General features: G+C 46.9%; 2 protein-coding genes across 4 annotated transcripts in view; both read left to right on the forward strand.

Moving 5' to 3' along the window:
* The window catches only part of EIF2B5 (eukaryotic translation initiation factor 2B subunit epsilon), a 30724-nt gene extending 25041 nt beyond the window's left edge, over positions 1-5683 (forward strand). The window contains exons 15-16 of the mRNA XM_081190209.1: positions 1898-2008; positions 2493-5683. Coding sequence (XP_081046335.1) covers positions 1898-2008; positions 2493-2558 — 177 coding nt within the window. The 3' untranslated portion in view covers positions 2559-5683. The remainder of the gene's footprint in view (positions 1-1897; positions 2009-2492) is intronic.
* A 4891-nt stretch (positions 5684-10574) lies between these two features.
* DVL3 (dishevelled segment polarity protein 3) overlaps positions 10575-14935 on the forward strand; it is a 53564-nt gene continuing 49203 nt past the window's right edge. The window contains exon 1 of one of the 3 annotated variants that reach the window (XM_081190212.1): positions 10575-10913. In XM_081190212.1, coding sequence (XP_081046338.1) covers positions 10747-10913 — 167 coding nt within the window. In that variant the 5' untranslated portion in view covers positions 10575-10746. The remainder of the gene's footprint in view (positions 10914-14935) is intronic. The other 2 variants (XM_081190210.1, XM_081190211.1) reach the window with 2 other exon arrangements.

Consider the following 14935-nt stretch of genomic DNA (forward strand, 5'->3'; position numbering starts at 1 on the left):
TCGGGGAGACTCCAACCCAACAATATCTCCATCCCCCCTCGACAGGTCAGCCCAGTCTCCACAGTCAGCACTGTAATCCAAACAGTATTTGAAGGCATGTTTCAAAGTCCCTCCAAAGTTAAGAGCCCCCACAACTCCAGACCCCCCCTGGCCCAAAACCAAATCCTAAAAGCCGAAACGGCTCTGCATAGGGGGATCCATCCAACTTCCCAAACCAAACTCCCATCTCCAAACCAAACAGTACTCCATCTCTCCAAATCTGACCCTCTCCAGGTTCAATCTTCAAAGACTGCCGCTTATGCTCCTGCAGGGCCTCGGGTCTCTCCATTTGTGTTAGTTGAGGTTCAACAACAGCCTCCTCCATTAGTTTCTGCATTTGCCCTGTCAAAGCAGATTCCTGGGTTGGTTCCTGAATGGTTTCTATATGCGTATTCACTGTTTGTCCAAAATTACTGACTGCAACAGTCATCAAATCCATCTTCTCATGCAGCTGCTCCAACAAAGCGCTTGTCTTGCAAAAAGCAAGCACCAAAACTTCTTCTAGGCACATTCTTGTCCAAGGTCAAAGTCTGGTCTCACAATCCTTAATTTCCACAGCTGTGGAATTCCCCAGAACGACTCCAGCAACAGTTTAACAAGCTCCCTCTAGAGGAGACAATTTCTATTTGTATCCATCTTTTAAAAGCAGGTCCAACAAAAGAAAGTTACTTTCGTTTTTCAAATATTTTGTTTCTTTTAAATGCAAAAGGCAACATTGGAATCAATATGTTTCTCTTTTTTAACTATCTGTCAAAAGACATTTCATTCACAGTCAATGAACTTCCCCAAAACGTCTGTCTCTGACACCCTGTTCCCAGGTTTGAGACGGTGGAAATTTATCTTTCTTTACTCTCTCTCCTGCAGGCTTAAACAATCTAGAATTCCCCCTCCTCTTCTCCTGCTTCCAAGAGGGGTTTTGGTAGTTTTAACTGAAGGAAACGACTTTCCAGATTTTAGCTTGCAAAATTTTGCTTCAATCTATTTACAAAAGCGGAAGGCGGACTTTCTGTTTAGAACCTTCCCGCTTCGGTGCCAAATTAAAATATTTTGTAGTCCAATTTTCCGTTCTACTCATGGGTAATTGTTTAGGATCCAATTGTCCACAGGAAAAAGTCAGCGCTCTCCGGCAACGGCTGTGCGGCTTCACTCCGTAAAAGTAGCGGTTGATTCAAAACACTGGCCACTCACCCCACTTTGCTTCGGGACCCCGAAAAAGGGTTTCCCCACGAGTAGGGGAGGCGCTCTTGGTGTCAGCCGAATCCCACGTTCCCAGGTTTCCTCCGCCTGGGATTTTTGAAGGGTCTCCGCCTTCGCCACGGCGGCAAGACCCGATTTTCGTGAAGCAGGTTCCTCTCGGTTGAGGAACTCCGCCATTGCCGATGGCACTAACCCGGAAGTACGGGTGTTAATAGTTTTGGTGTCTTTGTTTTAACTATCTTGTATTTTGTTCTGTGAGCCACCCTGAGATCTTGTGATGAAGGAACATTTTTGCCTGGTGCCTAAAGATATATAATGAAGGTAGACATAACTTGGGTTTGGCAGTGTGGTGGGGCTGCATTGTACAGGTTTGACTTTTGTCACCAGCTGTTTTCCATGCAAGCCTCAGGAGACGAAGGTTTTTTATTTAAAAGTGCTGGCATTTCTACGAAGCCTCAGGAACTGAAAGAGGGCTGTGTGGGCCTTGCCTGCTCTGCACAGTTCCTTGTCCTCAGCCTCCTCATCTTGCATCCAAGGGCCTCTCCTACCAACCAAGGAAGCTTCTGACATTGGTTTGCTTTGCCCTTTTGGCCCCCGAGTAAGCACCTGATCGAGAATAAACTGCCCACTTCATCTTAAGTGCCCAGGGCTCTTGTTGCAGGTGTTGATGACTTTCTACCAGCTGGAAATCTTGGCAGAAGAGATGATTCTCTCCTGGTTTTCTCAACGGGACACATCGGATAAAGGCAGGCAGCTTCGTAAAAACCAGCGGGTGAGTCTCCAGGGTGAGAGGAAGCCTTTATTGGCAGTTGTGTTGACACTTTTTGTTGAGACCAGCAAGTGCACACATGGCACCTTTTGGCAGTCTCTCTCCAGGGTTTCAGGCAGAGGGAACTGCCAACCCTACCTGGGGATGGGGGAATGAACCAAGGACATTCTGCGTACATTACAGGTGCTCTGCTGCTGAGCTCCAGCCTAATTAAGCGGGGTAACATTCAATAATGTGCCAACACACCCCTGCTGGAGCCTGAAATGGTACAGGCCATTCTGCCACCTCATTCTGTACCTGTAAGCCCCACGCAGTGTGTGGTAAACCAAGGATGAAGCGAGCAAACTTCTGTGTACGTGTGGATCAGCCTGTACAAGTGAGTTCAGTTGTTGGTCATGAAAATGTCTGAAGCTGTTGGTGTTCCACTGGGGAGTTGCCTTTGCCGATTTCGTCACGTCCTCTTACAGCTTCTTCTTTGCTTCCTCAGCTTCAGAAGTTTATCCAGTGGCTAGAGGAGGCCGAAGAGGAGTCGTCCGAAGGGGAGCAGAACTGACCTGGCAGCCTCTCTCAGAAAGAGATGCCCCCTCTCCCTGCTTCCAAGAGGGAGAGGGCTGCAGTGCCAGACTTTGCCTGGCGGAGCGAGCAAGAGCGAGACCCGGTGCATGGCGTGTACGTGGGGGACCTGAAAATCAAAGCTGACTGACAATCCCATTGCTGTTTATGTACTTAGCATCTTCCCCTGAAAAGGCACCGCACGCAGGACAGTGAGAGAGCAGTCAGAAGGAAAAGCCAGAGACATGTGTAATGTTAAAAGATTTTTCTGAGACATGTATGTGTGTGGGTGCGTGCTTGTATGTGTGTATACAAACACACAAACATGTATGTGTATGCACACAAACATCTGTGGTGCTGTATAAGGAAGCTGTCCACTGGGACGGGGGCTTTGCTGCTGCTGGAGGTGGTGACAGAGGCAGATCCAGACCGATTTCCATGTCAACCTTAACCCTTGGGGGCTTTGAGCCACTTCAGATTTGCATAGAAGACAGTCCCGTAAGACCAGGTGCCCCAGGAGCCCCTGCCTTTCCTGTAGTGCTGCACGTGCAGTGGGTGTCCCCCCAGTTTCATTGAAGGGAACAGCTGGTAAAGCAACATGAGGCAGGAAGAGAGTTCAGCAGCCCAAAGTCGGGGCCGATACCCGAAGCCTCTGCTGCAGATGGAGGTGGAGCTGTTCCTGGATCCGGAGAGATTCAGAAGAGAGGTGGCTTAGCTTCCATTTTAGCTTGGAGGTCCACTAGGCAATGCAGCCTTTGCCAGAATCACAGAGCCTTTTCTGTTTCAACTTTTGTTCATACAAAACGGGGAAATGTTCACCTACCTCACCAGGAGTTCATTCATAAATGAAAAATCTGTAGCAAGCAAGTGTTGTTTTTACGCCCCTGATGGTGGGAGCCTTTTGTCTGCGTCAAGCCTGCTTACTGACCAATCTTAACCCTTTGGATCTGGAACAACAGATCCACACCCAGCTGCAGCAGAACAGATGTTCTTGGTATCTTACCAAGACGCTGCTGGAGTCTGTCCTCTGCAGCATTTGACAGGTTGCTTCAGAACCCTTTGGGAGTTCTGTTTTGGCCCTTGGGGACACTCACACGGCATAGATGCAAGTTAGGTCAATCACACATGCTCCACATAATTCTAGAGATTTTCCAGCCATGCTTTATATAGGGCCTAACCAAGATGGTTCCTTCTAGATGTTGTGGGACTAGAACTCCCATCAGCCCCAGCCACCGTGACCAGTGATCAAGGATGATGGGAGTTGTAGTCAAAGCAGCATCTGGAGAGGACTGCATTGGCTAGCCCTGTTTTATATAAGAAACACTTACGTTTCCTCTTAAATGCTGACATCAGAAGGCCTGTGGTTCTGGGTTTGGCCTAGGAGTGTGTGGTAGCACGTTCTCCCTGCCCTGGCACCATTCTCATAATTCACAGAGTCCTCAAGCAGCCGCTTTCTCTTGAGTTGCAGGTCAGCATCCATCCTTCTGCTAAAAGGGAACATGAGGCACAGCAGGCAGTTGCCTGCGTGTATCAGTCAGTCTGACTTGTTGATCTTGTTCCTTCCGGGAAAGGGCTGCAGTCTATCTAGAGGAAGGGAACCCGAGCTTTGCCAGTCTGGAGGTGGCTGTAACCATTGGTGCTGCTGTGCCATGCTGGCACATGTGGACTGCCAGAAGCCTCAGGGGGAACATTGCCTGCTGGGATGGAAGGTCTTGAACATTGGCGGTGGTGTTGGGCTCTTCTTGTCGCCACATCCTCTTGTAAATGTCGGGAAAGAAGATGTGCTTTTTCTGTGTCTGCCAATATTTAATTTGGGGAGTAATTAAACATCCCTTCCGCAAAGAATGGGCTTTCTGTTCTGTAATATGTTGGTATTCGAGCAAAAGTCTTGGGTAGGCCTCTGGCCCAAGGCTCTTAAATCCCATTTACATGTTGCTCAATTGGTGTGGTTGCCATAGCTCCTGCAGCAATCTGTGTACCTGGAATGAGTTCTGCCCGTGTGGTTCATTGTCTTGTTATGTTTACAAACCGCACAAATGATGTCTGGATCCTTAGGCCCGCCACTAATGCATGGTTTGCAAATCTGTTAGGAAGCCAGACTAGGTGAGCGGAAGCCGTTCTGCCTCTCCATACCTGCATGGAGGGGAAGGAACAACCACAGAGGTAGTGGCAAATGTAGCAATTAAAGGCATGTTGAATGGGGAGCTTAAGGTCCATTCCTTGTTTTGTGTGCTGAACAGGAGTTCCAAAATCCTTGTCGTGACTGGATTCCACTGAGTGACTTAGTAGGGATTTTAAGTGGATTAATGGGACTGGTAACCTTTTCAATTAAGAGATACATGCCATTCTGAGAAATCAGAGAAATACTAGTAGCTGTCTTATTTTGGGTAACGTGACTGATGGGGTGGCTATAACACAATCAGCAATGGAAAACGACTCTTGGGTGAGCTTCTGACCTGAACCACGGCAAGTTTGGCAGGATTGGGAAGTTGGTGATAATGTATTTACGGTAACCAGTCACACACACACACACACACACACACACACACACACACAGTTGAAAATGGGCACTCCCGCATTGGTAATCCAATTCACATGTGATTTAAAAAACACCTTTGTCCCAGTTCACAAGTGATAGGATTGCACTTCCCTGATGAACTGTAATCCAGTGATTTCACTACTTATTTCCTGAGATAGTAAATCGTAGCAGAATGTGTTTCTTTCAATCCTGGTGTCATGCGATGCACACATCTTACTTACTTTTGCTATGGGTAAAATTTACCTCTCCTTTTTAATATTAACCTGGTCCCTTGAGAAATGGAGGGTAATGTCTGGCAATTTTGAAGTCAGGGAAGAATTTGTTGTTTTTTTAATCTCCTCTCTTGGCTCTTGGAAATGTGTCTGGTTTTATGGAGCATTAAATTGAAAAGAGTCCCTATTTGAGACTTTGTAAAAATTTTGCTCTTCCTGCAGTGATAAATTCTGTATATGAAGTTTTCCTTAACTCCCCCGCCCTGCACACTATAACTGTTTACGAATGCAGATATAACACTCCACATGCTCTAGCCTACTGTGAGCTCTCCAAGTGTTTACAAGCTGTATAAAATGCAGACATTTAAAAATCTCGCTGGATGCCTGAGGTTTTCTCTTTTAACAGTTCAAAGGTGGCTTTAAAATGGGTTTGCCTTGTAATTCCATATCTGATGGGGGGGGGGGTTGACTAGAGGCAGAGAATACTTTGTGCCACGTAACGAATCTATGGTTTGCTCAAATCCTGTGCTCTGAAAGTACCAATTTTTATTGTGTGCATTGATTGCTAACATTCACTCATACTGGAATTGAAGCATTCTCTAGATTTGTTGAACAAAAGAATCCAGCAGTGCCATCCTATGCATATTTGTTTGGGGGGGGGGATCCTACTAGGCTCACGAGGATTTACTCCCAAAGTGTGTTTTAGGCAGCAGGCTTGAGAGTATGAAAATGAAGCTGTTACAAATGATATATCAGAAGCAACCATCTGAAAAACATTTGCACCGTCCAGACCAAGGTTTTCCAAACTTGGGTCTCCAGCTGTTTTGGGACTACAACTCCCATCATCCCTAGCTAGCAGGACCAGTGGTCAGGGGTGATGGGAATTGTAGTCTAAAAACAGCTGGAGACCCAAAGTTTGGGAAACTTGTGTTCTAGATGATGTCCAGTGATGCTACTTTTAAGAACCTTTCTTTTGAAGAGTAGCCAAGCCTGAAAACCTGATTTCAAGGTAGACTCTCAATTGTAGCTGAACAACCCTTTATATATTCCTACTTGATAAGAGGAAAAGAAACGGCTTCCCCCCAACCTAGGCCTAGCCTATATGCATGTGGTTTGTGTTGAGCAGTTACACGATTCCCTGAAATAATTATGTGCTGGGGCCTATCAAGCATTTTGCTGGTATAAAAATGAATAATGTTGGATGCGAATCACTCCGTAGAATATATCACAATCTTTAAATGTCCATCAGCATAACCCTTTATATGAAATGGAGAGGATGTGCCTGCTTCTCTGATGCTGCTCATGCAGTTGCCAAGGTACAAACAGAAAGACAGTGTTGGGCTAGTTGCTGATAAATCTCTTTGGTCAACAATGGAATTTGGACTAGGGGGTAGAATCCTGCCTGTTTGGATTGGCATGGTTCCACTTGAGAGGGTGGGAAACTAGCCTGAGTGTAGCAATGGGAATAACAAACCACAGTGCAAAACACAACCACCCCTGTGCTTGAGGCTATGTGCAAACCAATTCCACACAAGTTCGGAGAAGGAATTGTGAGAGTGGCATTGGGCACTGAATTCTGCATTCCTGAAAATCTTTGCTTTGAAATAATGTTTAGCCTTCACAGGTGTGAAGATATGCTTGAAAGCTCATGCAAAGGCTGAAGAAACCTTAGCCACAGGGATTGCTAAGTAAGATTTGTTCAAGGAAGAGGTGGGGCTTAAGACTTGCATATCTTTTTGGCCCTTTCCATGACTAATAGTAGCAGAATGAATAACTCAAAAGAAATTATGCAACTGTACCTAATTTGCATAATTAAAAAGGCTCCAGAACTTGCCTTTTCTTGCTGTATCATTTTAATTTATTTTGTGTTTTTTTATTTTAAATCTCTATAAATTCTGTATAAATAAATGCAAGACAGCTTAGAAAAAAGTAATGTCTTTAACACACATTACTTGAGAAGGGGAAATCAACAATAAAAATAAAACATTTGGGGTTTTTTATATGCTGCTTTTCCACAGTAAACCAAGCAGTACATAGTGTTGTACACTGCATCTGTTTTGCCAGGTGATCTGTTTAAACTGCCTGGTGGCAATTTGATCCATTAAAATAAATATATTAAAAAGTGAAGGTGGCAATTTGATCCATTAAAATAAAATTCCAAAATCCGTAGTTAGATGATACCTCTTACTGGGACCAACCAAAATGTCACAAACTGTTGCAAGCTTTCAAGTTATCCAGAATTCATCAGGTAAGAGGTTCTAAAAGGTAGGAACTGGAGGGAAGTGCAAAACTGTTTGTTGTAGCCATACAGTCAGCATTTAGATTGCCCCATTTTCAAAAAGAGGGTGCAGCTATTGCTTCTTTATCCTTGCTTTGTAACCTTATATGTGTAACACCTAGCACAAACTTATTCAGTCTGCAACTTCCACCTTGGAATGAAGTCTAAAAACCAGCCTTATTTGCGTACCATCTTTCCTGATTAAGTGTTCTGGGAGGCTCAAGCATTTGCATATTTTGGTTGTTCAACAATGGATTTTGGCGTTCCTGTATAGATAGAAATCAGTTCACATTAAGATCCGATCACTAGGCAATCAGCAAGCCCCTAGCTGTTGACAGGATCAGGTACAAGTGTAAGCCCTTCTGCAAACGAAAGGAGAAGCAGAAGCAGTCTGACAAGTCTTCATGTGAGAGAATTGGTCTCAGGCATTCCAGAGGGGCACCTAGGTAAGAGGCCTTTGCCACTTGAAAGGTTAAGGCGGCAACCTTGCACAACCACTAGCCTTATTGAACATTGTGCTACCTATTTCAGAATAATCACCTACCTAATAGCTGACATAAGATTTAGCTTCCCACCTCACAAAAGGAGAGGGGAAATGTTATTAGGAAGCAACATCTGCTACAGGGCCGGCCCACCCTACCCATAAGGCAAAGTGAGGATCGCTTCAGGCGGCAGGATCCACAGGGGCAGCAGATCCTGATCTTCCTTGTTCTTGATGTAGATTTTCACTCACCCCTTCTTCTCTGGTGTGGGAGGCACCATTTTGCAGTTTGTTTCAGGTGCCAAAATGTTTTGGGCTGGCGTTATTGCGTAAATATAAACAAGGTCAGGGTGAAAAATCAAATCAGGATAGTTGCAGCCTACCATCTGGAAAAGAAGTGGCAAAGACTCAACAGTGTGCATGGACACCTAAGAGAGAAGCGACCACTGGCGTCCGTTCAGAACTAGCTACTCCCAGTCTCTATTCAGCCCAACTCCAATAGGACCAAATCTCCATATAAATTCTGACCCAGCAGCTTGACATGTCATGCTCTGCCCCCCACAAGAGCTATCTCCACAATAAATGGCTAGTTTCTAAGGTGCCTTAGCATTCCTTGTAGCTTCTGCGGCAGCAGAATAATGACTGGAATGTGGTTGCTTTAAAACTGCCTTTTTATCAGTTCTCGGACTGTATTTAAGCTCCAGAACCAACATGGCTATAACAGAAAAACATTAAGCACCCTTCATTCACTGCATCACCAATTAATTTAAAGCTTATCAGTGATCTAATGCTTACTTAAAGTAGCAGCAGCTTTTTTGTCTGTAGCGACTTGAGCAACCACAATTTATTTTAAAGTCAACAGACGCTCTGCCTCCACTCATGTGCATATGGTACCTGCAAGAGAGATGGGAAACCACTAGCTCCAAAGAAGCAGGGCCTGCTGGCTAGTCCCAACAATGCATACTGAGCACCTGTCTTTGAAAACAACAAAACAAGCCTAAGTGAACATTTCTGCTTCTGAGCCAAAGAGAGATAGTAATACGTTTGTGCATATGTGCTTGTTTTTGTTTTAACGGGGCTTGGCCTGGGCTTCCTATGGAATGTTTTCTGGTGCTGATTACTTCCCCTCACGCTGCAAGTTTAGCCCTGAAACATCTTACGAACAAAAAGAGATCAGGCCATGGCCCATTTAGTCCAGCATCCTGATCTTACAGTGGCCGACCAGATGCCTATGGGAAACCCTTCAGCAAGACGTGAGCACAAGGCCCTTCTCTCTTACTGTAGTTTCCAGCAAGAAGCATTGCTGCCTCCATCCGCGGAAGTATAGAATCAGAGAGTTGGAAGGGACCCCAAGGGTCATCTATTCCAACCCCCTGCAATGCAGCAATATGCAGCTGTCCAGTACGGGGATTGAACCTGCAACCTTGGCGTTATCAGCACCACACTCTAGAACCAACTGAGCAGGATAGCCCTCTCCTCCATGAATTGTGATATTTTGTTTCTGTCCTTAATCCATATGCACTTTGCACATACCAGAGGAATGAATGATCAGTTTATTACACAAAACTGAATTTATATCTTCCCTTTTCCTGCTAGATCAAAAAAATACTGTGCGGGGCGGACTTGTTTCCATTTGTTATTATGGCATGTATTTTTGTATTCCAAACCGCCCCGTGATCTTCGGATGAAAGGTGGGGCAGAAATTCAATAAAGAGGAACAGCTGCTCTCTTAAAGCCATCCAAGCTGGTGGCCGTCCCTGTCTCCTGTGGGAGGGAGTTCCATAGTTTAACTCTGCTTAGCTGTCCTGAATCTTCCAATATTCAGCCTCGCTGGATGTCCATGACTTCCAGTTTTATGGAAGAGAAGCTTCTGTCTTCCAACTTCTCCGCAAGCTGTGCATAATGCCATGCGCATAAAAAATACTAAAAAGCATTGGAAGTACTCAACTGAGGTTCTGTTCCCCGCCCCCCAAAATGACCTGCTTTTTGGTGGTGTGTGTTTGTACATACACATATATACACCCAAGATTTCCCCAAAAAAGCTCAACATCTTTGGCTGCCCCCCCCCCCATGATGTCATGAATTTCTATCATGGCAATATTTTAGTACCTGTTTTCTACTTCTATGTGGCGCGCTTAGGAGTCCTTAAAGCGGTCTGGGTACCACCTCCCTCGGGGCAAAATTAATAAATGAAGAAACCCCCCCCCCCCCACTACCCGGCCTTCCCCTTGGCGACCCTCCCCCTGCGAAGAAGCTTCTCCCTGAGGCGCGGCTGCCCCGGCCATGGAGGCTCCATTCTGCTGATATTCCCTGAAGGGCAGCCCCGAGGACGAGGCGAGCGGCGCTGGCTGCAGTGGTGGGGACGGGGCCGAGGCCGGCGTCCGCGGGAGGCGGGGCTGGAGAGGCGGCGCTGGCGAGGCCCGGCGGCCGCGGAGGGGAGGAGCCGCCGCCGCCCCAGGAGGCGCTGAGGCGGAGGCGGGAGTTTGCGCGGTGAGGCGGCGGCCGAGGGGACCCGGCCCGGAGAGCGCGAGGCCTGCGTGGCCCGCCCAAGCCCCCCCCCCCCTCCGGCTTCTGGAGAGGCCGCCGCGGCCGGCGGGACGCTCGGCTTGGGCTACTACTAGGCCGCGCCTGGCTTTGCTCCAGAGGTCCCGGCGAGGAGGAGCGGCGGCGGCAGCGGCCATGGCGGCGGCGGAGACCAAGATCATCTACCACCTGGACGACCAGGAGACGCCGTACCTGGTGAAGCTGCCCATCCCGGCCGAGCGGGTGACGCTGGGCGACTTCAAGGCGCTGCTCAACCGGCCCAACTACAAGTTCTACTTCAAGTCTATGGACGATGATTTCGGGTGAGACGGAGGCCCCGCTCTCCTCCTCTCCCTCCCTCCCTCCTTCCTTCCTTCCTTCCTTTATCTTCTCCCCCCCCCCTTTCAAAATCAACGCCTTGCCACGGACACGTCTGCAGCAGCAGCGGCGGCGGCAGCGGCGGCCGAAGCCCTCGGGATTCTGCCGCAATGAATGACCCCCTTGGCTCGTCCTGCTGACCTCCTTTCCCTCTCCTCCTCGCGAGTAGTGCGGGGCGAGCGCAGCCCCCTGCCCTGGCTCATCTCTAGTGGGACCCCCAACAGGCAGGCAGGAGCTTCTCATTTCATAGGAGGGGACCCCATCCCCCCAGGGTCATGTACTCCAACACCCCCCCATGCAGGGATCTCAACACAAGCATCCATGGCAGATGGCCACCCGTGTTTTGCTTAAAAACCTCCAAAGAAGCGGGAGCCCACCACCTCCAGAGGTTGTCCCATTTCCTTCTCAAGCTGATAGATTCTCAAGCCTTTGCAGGAGAGCCGAGGGAAGGGGAAAGAAGGGGCTTGGGAGACATAAACCCACCTGAGCAAAGCCCCGTTCACCCCAAAGAGGTTAAATGTGGAGTGAACCTTAAATGCTCTTCTCTGCTAGGAAGATCTTCCAATGGGCAACCAGTGCCAGAATCGAGGTCTGTGTCTCTTTCTGGCTGCCTCTCACACACAATTCTCCCCCTGCCACGTTGGTGGTTCTTTGCATTGGGGATGGAGGACTTGTGGCCCTCCAGATGTTGTTGGAACCCCCCCCCCCATCACACCCAGCTAACATAGCCAGGGAGGCTGGGAGCTGGGTTCCAGCATTGCCTGATTCCCCAGACCTCCCTTGCAGGCTCTCTTCCCTCGAATGCATTAGAGCAAAGCACTTCATAAGTTCCCACTCCTGATAAATTTCATTCTTCCTTGAGGAAGGAGATCTGTTGTTTGTGGGAACGGAGGAGTCTTCCAGCACCAGCCTTACTGCCGGCATGCAGCCCAAGCGAGGAGAGAATAGGGCCGCTGGTGACTTAAGTGCGGTTGTAAGAGATGTGCCCCAAGAATCCCTTGCCGGGTCAAGAGGATGGGTTCAATAGTTACCCTTTCTTTCCCCAGCATCCTCTGCAGTGCACTTCTTAGCTTGTGCAGTGCAGACCCCTGAAAGGCCTTTTTGTATGCAGTTACTATCTAAAACTGCCCAGAAGAAGCAGCTACTGTAGAGTCCTGCTCTTTCACCCTGCAGCGCTCCCCAACATCCAAATCTTTGGTGTGTTGGGGACACTGACATCCCAAGGGAAATTAACCATGGTCTCCTGTCACTGTGCCCCCTCCCTGTTTTGATGCTTCCTTTTGCAGGACAAGGTGGTGTCTCTGAGTAAAATGCAGGAGAGGTTGTTTTCTTTTGGGCTGGCTTAGCTTCCCAAAACCTATTCCTTGTAAAACCCTGCCCTCTGCTCTGATTGTGTTCTGTTCTGGTTTGTGAGCCTCTCCCACAATCCTCTGAAGGCCGTGTAATTTTCCAGACTCTGATTGTATGTCCTAAGACACAAAGAAATTCCTCTTTAAGGAATTGGCTATGTACGGCTGCTGCTCCTTTGACACTCTCTTTCCTTCTTCATAGGATCTTTCTGTCTCTTGCAAATACATACACACACACTTCACACCTTGCTGTCTTTAACATCCTATCTCTGTGAATCTTTGCTGGTTTCCTGCTGCTCCTAGGGTTCCAGTAGCATTCACAAGATTGAAGTGTTCCTTTGGTGTTTCCTTGTGAGAACTGGACAGCAAGTTTTGTTAGAGCTTTGTAGTCCTACAAAGACATTCTGCTTGTGGCCACCTACCCTGGGGTTGTATCCTGCTCAGAGCTCTTGTTATAAAAGCTGATCTACAAGTGCAGCACAAGTCCATGGACCAGCCTTTTTGGTACTGTAGCAATTCACAGTAGAAATCGGTATTTGTGTGCATGCTCCCCCATACACAAAACATTTAAGCAAGAAAGCTATGGTAGAATCTCTCTTTCCATGTGTAGGAAGCATTTAATGTGTGGCACATTTGATTCTGTGACTTTCCCCAACTGCATTCTGATATATACAGTCCCATAGCTCTCCCCACCCCCGTCCTCCTGAATTTGCAGATGACTGCAAAGGCTGGTTTTGACCTAACAATGCATGTTTGGCTCAGAAGTCTGCACAAAGCTTGTGGAAAATGTAGGGAGTAAATCAATAGGAGGCATTTCCCCCCATATAAAGCACAGGCCATGATTTGCTGGTTTTCCTGGCATATGAAAAGTTCCAGGGATGTTGAGTTTTTTTGGCTCACATATTTGCTGGCTCTGTGTTTGTCATTCTTGATTTCAGTATATTGTATCTTGGTCCCTAAGCCCTAATATTTTAGCTGAGTCTGCTGTGTGTTGCTAAACAGCTGTTGCCTCCCAGGCAGAGAGGGCCTGCCCTTTCCTTGGTGGAGGAAATGCTGTGGATATAATGTTTATAAACCAGCACATTAGGATCTTTGAAATCTTACACTGGAAAATAATTGGTGCAGGTCTGTTGCAATCTTGCCATATGGGCTGAAACTGTATAGTGGTAAATGAAACATATGGGAAAAGTCAGGCTATTCATATCCAGCAATATGGTACAATAGTGACTAGTGGATCAGAACGTGACCATGGAGACTTGCGTATGAAGCTTTGCTTGGCCAGTATCAATAGCTCAGTTTAAGCTGCTTTATAGGGTTTTTGTGAGGATAAAATAAGAATACCGCGCGCACCCCCCCTAAGTTCTCAGAGGATTGGTGGGATAAAAAATGTGACACAATGATAAAATACTTTATTTGGTGACAAAGATTCAAATTATTTATGCAGAAGAAACTCTTTAAATAAATAGGGTGAACACCACAGTGCCTGTCCACCAGTCAAATGGACATCACTGGCGAAATAGATTCTGCCTGCAACCCCACTTGACTTTTCCCCCAGAGGGTTGAAGGTGGTAGGGAGGAGACATCGGCTGGGAAGGTCATCTCACACAAGCAATGGTTATCGGCAATGTTAGAAACTAAGATGTGGAAGCTAGGAACTAAATGGCGCATTAAACCTAGGTTATGGGTGCCACAACAGAGTGTCTAGGCGGTTTTTATAACAAGAATCCAAAGCTGCAAATGAATGAACTGCAGCTACAATCTTATGTTCATTTTTCACATGGTCTAGTTTTCATCTTGGTATGAGCTTTCATGTGCATGCACATGAAAGCTCATACCAAGAACAAACTTAGTCGCTCTGTAAGGTGCTACTGGACAATTTATTTATTTATTTTTATAGATTTCTACTGCGTCAGACCAACACAGCTACCTACCTGAATCTAGTTTTCGTCTGAAGACTGAAAAAACAACAACCCATACTTCCCCTGCCTTCCCTCCCTAATATTCTTATGAGGGCTCCTTCTCCAGTCTTAAGAGGGGCTGGAAGTGGGGAGGCAGAAAAAGGTCTGTCTTTCTTTCCAGCAGTGGCAGTTTTAATTTGAAATCTTAGGCGCCGTACTGCACCCAGAGCTCAGGAACTGCTCGCATTAATGAAATTCTCTGTTGCAAAACGCGCCTAGGACAATGGGAGTTAAGAACACTGGTTTTCGGCAAGAGTATGTAAAGGTGTACATCAGCTCAGTTTGTGTATTGCACGTTTGCAAAATGTCTGCTTTTTTTATTTTAGATAAACAGTGTGGATAGCATGTTAAGCCAGGCCTTAGATCTGCATTTAAGTACTACCTTTGCAAGGATACATTGTGAGTAAAAGAGCTAAAAAGGGCTTCTAGCAAAATATTACTCAGTGGCCTGGTTTGCGTGTTACACTAAAGTTTAAACATACTATGGTTAAATGCGCCCATGCTGCTCAAAAGTTCCTAGGGTGCTCCTTTCCTGTTCCTGCTGTTGCCATGCCAGAGACAAGAAAGCTGGAGTCTCGCTTGTCATGTTATCTGAACCTGGGCTCCTCAAAACAAACCGCAATCAGGAACCAGGGTTTACTCTTGGCTTAGTGCCAAAGA

Source organism: Podarcis bocagei (genome assembly GCF_964188305.1).
Source record: "Podarcis bocagei genome assembly, chromosome: 4".
NCBI lineage: Eukaryota > Metazoa > Chordata > Lepidosauria > Squamata > Lacertidae > Podarcis > Podarcis bocagei.